The 3,159-nt window shown below is 39.4% G+C and overlaps 1 protein-coding gene across 1 annotated transcript; it reads right to left on the reverse strand.

The window, feature by feature from the left end:
* Window positions 1–205: 205 nt before the first annotated feature.
* Window positions 206–1,886, reverse strand: LOC135521166 (homeobox protein Hox-D1-like). Its single transcript, XM_064947097.1, has 2 exons — window positions 1,263–1,886; window positions 206–1,169 (listed from the first exon to the last, which is right to left on the reverse strand). Exons 1-2 carry the CDS (start codon window positions 1,825–1,827, stop codon window positions 829–831), a joined length of 906 nt encoding a protein of 301 aa, XP_064803169.1. The 5' UTR covers window positions 1,828–1,886; the 3' UTR covers window positions 206–828.
* Between the last annotated feature and the right edge of the window lie 1,273 nt (window positions 1,887–3,159).

Consider the following 3,159-nt stretch of genomic DNA (forward strand, 5'->3'; position numbering starts at 1 on the left):
TGTAACGAATTTTGACACACACGGAACTTTGTTTGTAGTTGAAAATAGACAAACCATTTGCAAAATTGACATTCGTGAAATGTGCGTTTTCAATCTGAGTCTAAATACAACATGAATGTCGACATGAGTTATATGTATTTTATTAATTGCTGTCACTTCAAATGGTATAACTGCAGTGACTCTTCAATTATGCTATTATTATACTCAACACTCGTATATTTCAACCTGAGCGTTAGTGCATTCTTCAGCAGACTGAAGAAATATCCTGAGCACACACAACCTTACACCATTGCTTTTAAATAAAAACATATTTGGTTAATTCAGGGTGACATAGACATACAGTACATGGGTAGTTAAATAGACTGTATAGCTCATGATAGAAGCCGGAGAGTAGGTTGAGAATGATGTAAACTTAATTGACATTTTATTAACAATTGCATTTGCATCACTTCTAACACTTCGGGGCTTCCCCCTGCAAATGTCTGATTCACACTTGATTTTATAAACCTAATCTTTACATAATAAGGCATTTGGTTTAATATTTGGTTAATTCAGTGTAATGCTTCGATCAGTCATCAATAAGTAAGGCAATTATAGTTCAAGACACAAACAGAGGCCCTTGATTGAAACTTCACAAACAATTTCATTCACAACATGTTGGAACTTTCCCCCAGTCAGATAACTCAACAAAAGGCACCGTGTTCATTCTTAATATCATAAAAGACATTAGTGCAATTAGTGGGTGTATCTTATTTACAACAGATAAGAAAAGCCTAAGGTGACAACAGAAATCTGAGTAAACCACAATGATGTGCTCAACCCCTCCAGTTATCCGCTGTGGGAGAGCGTGATGGGGGAGCAGGGAGGGGATGAAACTGGAGAGTTGAGTTCTGATGATGGGGACGAGTCCGAGTTCTTCGATATGGGAGGCACGCACATCCCAGTAAGGCCTTCTTTCTCTCTCTTCTTTTGTTTCATTCTTCTGTTTTGAAACCATATTTTCACCTGGGTTTCATTCAGGTGCAAACTATGGGCTATCTCAACCCTTCTTGACCTGGTGAGATATTTGTTGAAGTGAAATTCTTTTTCTAATTCTGTTAACTGCTTGGTTGTGAAATTTGTTCTTGGAATTGATCCGGCGTTCGATAATCCATATTCAATAGGTTTACCTGTAAAATAGTCCAAAAATAATGTCTTTATAGTCAGTTAAAGTTAATCAATTATATGTTTTATTTTTCAATTATAGAGTAGCATTTACTTACTGATTTTGGGGTTGCTTCTTTTGATTTTCATCCAGTCAAATGTATTTGCCAAAACTTGCGGCTCCTCTTGCCTAGGACCAGTTCTTGGACAATTATCATGGGATGGTGATGCATTCTGATGACTGGCATTGACGAATCCTCGCGATATCTTTATGCTCTGCCACTGCTGGTTTGTTTCTCTAATATCGTGGTAGTAGGTCTCTGTGGGATGGCTGGGGAAAGGACCGTTTCCTGAATATGCAGAGTTCACGCACTGGGTATGCACCCTGTTCTGTTCCACGTCGTTGTAGCATCCATACGCCAAATTATAAGCAAGTCCCTGATCCACGTAATTGCCATCAGATACAGATGCGTCGCTATCGCGTGGCACCTTAAACACACCTTGATGATGCACTCCTCCTGATATCGACCGACTGCTGCTCTGGTGGTCCAGCATACCTGACGAAAGTCTCCCAACTATCTCCCCGTGGTACTGAAGTGTCCCTGGTTTGTGTTCGTCGTGACAGAATTTCACAGGCAATGGCATCATGTCGCCTTCCGAGTATAAGTCTAAATACGAGCTCATGTTGACCCTTGTAAGTCGGCGTTGTAAATCCACCAGAGGTTAATGATTTCCAGCGCCTCTTGTCCTCATTAGTTAGCCTACTGTACTTCCTGGCCCAACATGTAAATATGACCCACTACTGAGCAGGCGTGGTCTGGGCCCCTTTTATCCAATCAGGGCCACAAAGTGGAGCACCCAAGTGAGCTGCACTTAACTTCGTTCCCTACGGACCGGCAAGGATGTGCATGGACTATAACTCCCAAGTACTTTCCATATAACGGACGGATATACTGTGTACGTCATAACAATAATCATTGTTTGTGTTATAATGTGTATATAAGCTCATGTTTAAAGTTATTGTGAAGTAAACAGGAATGGGTTGGTTTTAGACATCCAATGTTTTGTAAATTGTAATCATTATTACATGCCTCTACCACCACTACTACGATTAGGCCTACTACCATAACAATAACAAAAACTACTCCTACTAGGGCCTGTACTACTAGTAACGATAATCAATAATGACAATATCATATTTATTTATAGGCCCATATCCAATTTGTAAGTCGCTCTGGATAAGAGCGTCTGCTAAATGACTTAAATGTAAATGTAATATGATACTTTAACAGGGAAGCAGTAAAATGTATATCTATTATATATTTTTTTACTCGTAAAAGTTATACTAATCAAGTTAAAGTTGGCAGTGTTTCTGTGTCAAAACAAACTGTTTGACACATTATCATGTTCACAATACATTTTTTATTGTTTAAATACATGCCAAATTCCACACACAGTTTTTCTGAAGTAGGCCTAGCGACCACAAAGCATGCACAGGCCTGCACCGCAAATGCCGACAAAGTGACTGAAATGATGGGTTCACTGATATATGACTAGCCATGCACAACAACAACAAAAAACATTTTGATAGAAGGATACTTAGCTATGTATGTTCAAATGATAATGTGCCGCCCAGATACACACTATGCTGACAGCCAAGTACTCTAAATGCCTCCTGAATAGTACAGTTTCTGTCACCAATATCAGATAGGCCTACCAAATACAAATTCGAGATATATGAGAATAGTCTAAAATAACATTGTGGGACTTCTGTACAATAACTAATTGGAACTTATTTGAACCATATGGAGACAGACCTTAGTTTACAACCATCTGAGAGGGGGACTGGCGGGAACGACAGAGAAAGTTGCTCTTGGTTGATGCTGTAGCGTGACCAATGATAGGCTCCACCTGCACACTCTACTGCACACTCTACTGCACACTCCACTGTAAACAAGAAATGTATGTCCCTCTTAATTTCCTTTGTAGTAGCTATAAGCTTCATAATAATCTTGC

The sequence above is a fragment of the Oncorhynchus masou genome, chromosome 29 (assembly GCF_036934945.1).
Source record: "Oncorhynchus masou masou isolate Uvic2021 chromosome 29, UVic_Omas_1.1, whole genome shotgun sequence".
Taxonomy (NCBI): Eukaryota; Metazoa; Chordata; class Actinopteri; order Salmoniformes; family Salmonidae; genus Oncorhynchus; species Oncorhynchus masou.

Excerpts from the sequence above, each read along its gene's own strand:
- LOC135521166 (XM_064947097.1), bottom strand. The coding sequence starts at position 1,827 with ATGAGCTCGTATTTAGACTTATACTCGGAAGGCGACATGATGCCATTG. Across the intron at positions 1,170-1,262 it reads AAGAAGCAACCCCAAAATCA|GTAAACCTATTGAATATGGA; the intron begins GTAAGTAAATGC and ends ACTATTTTACAG.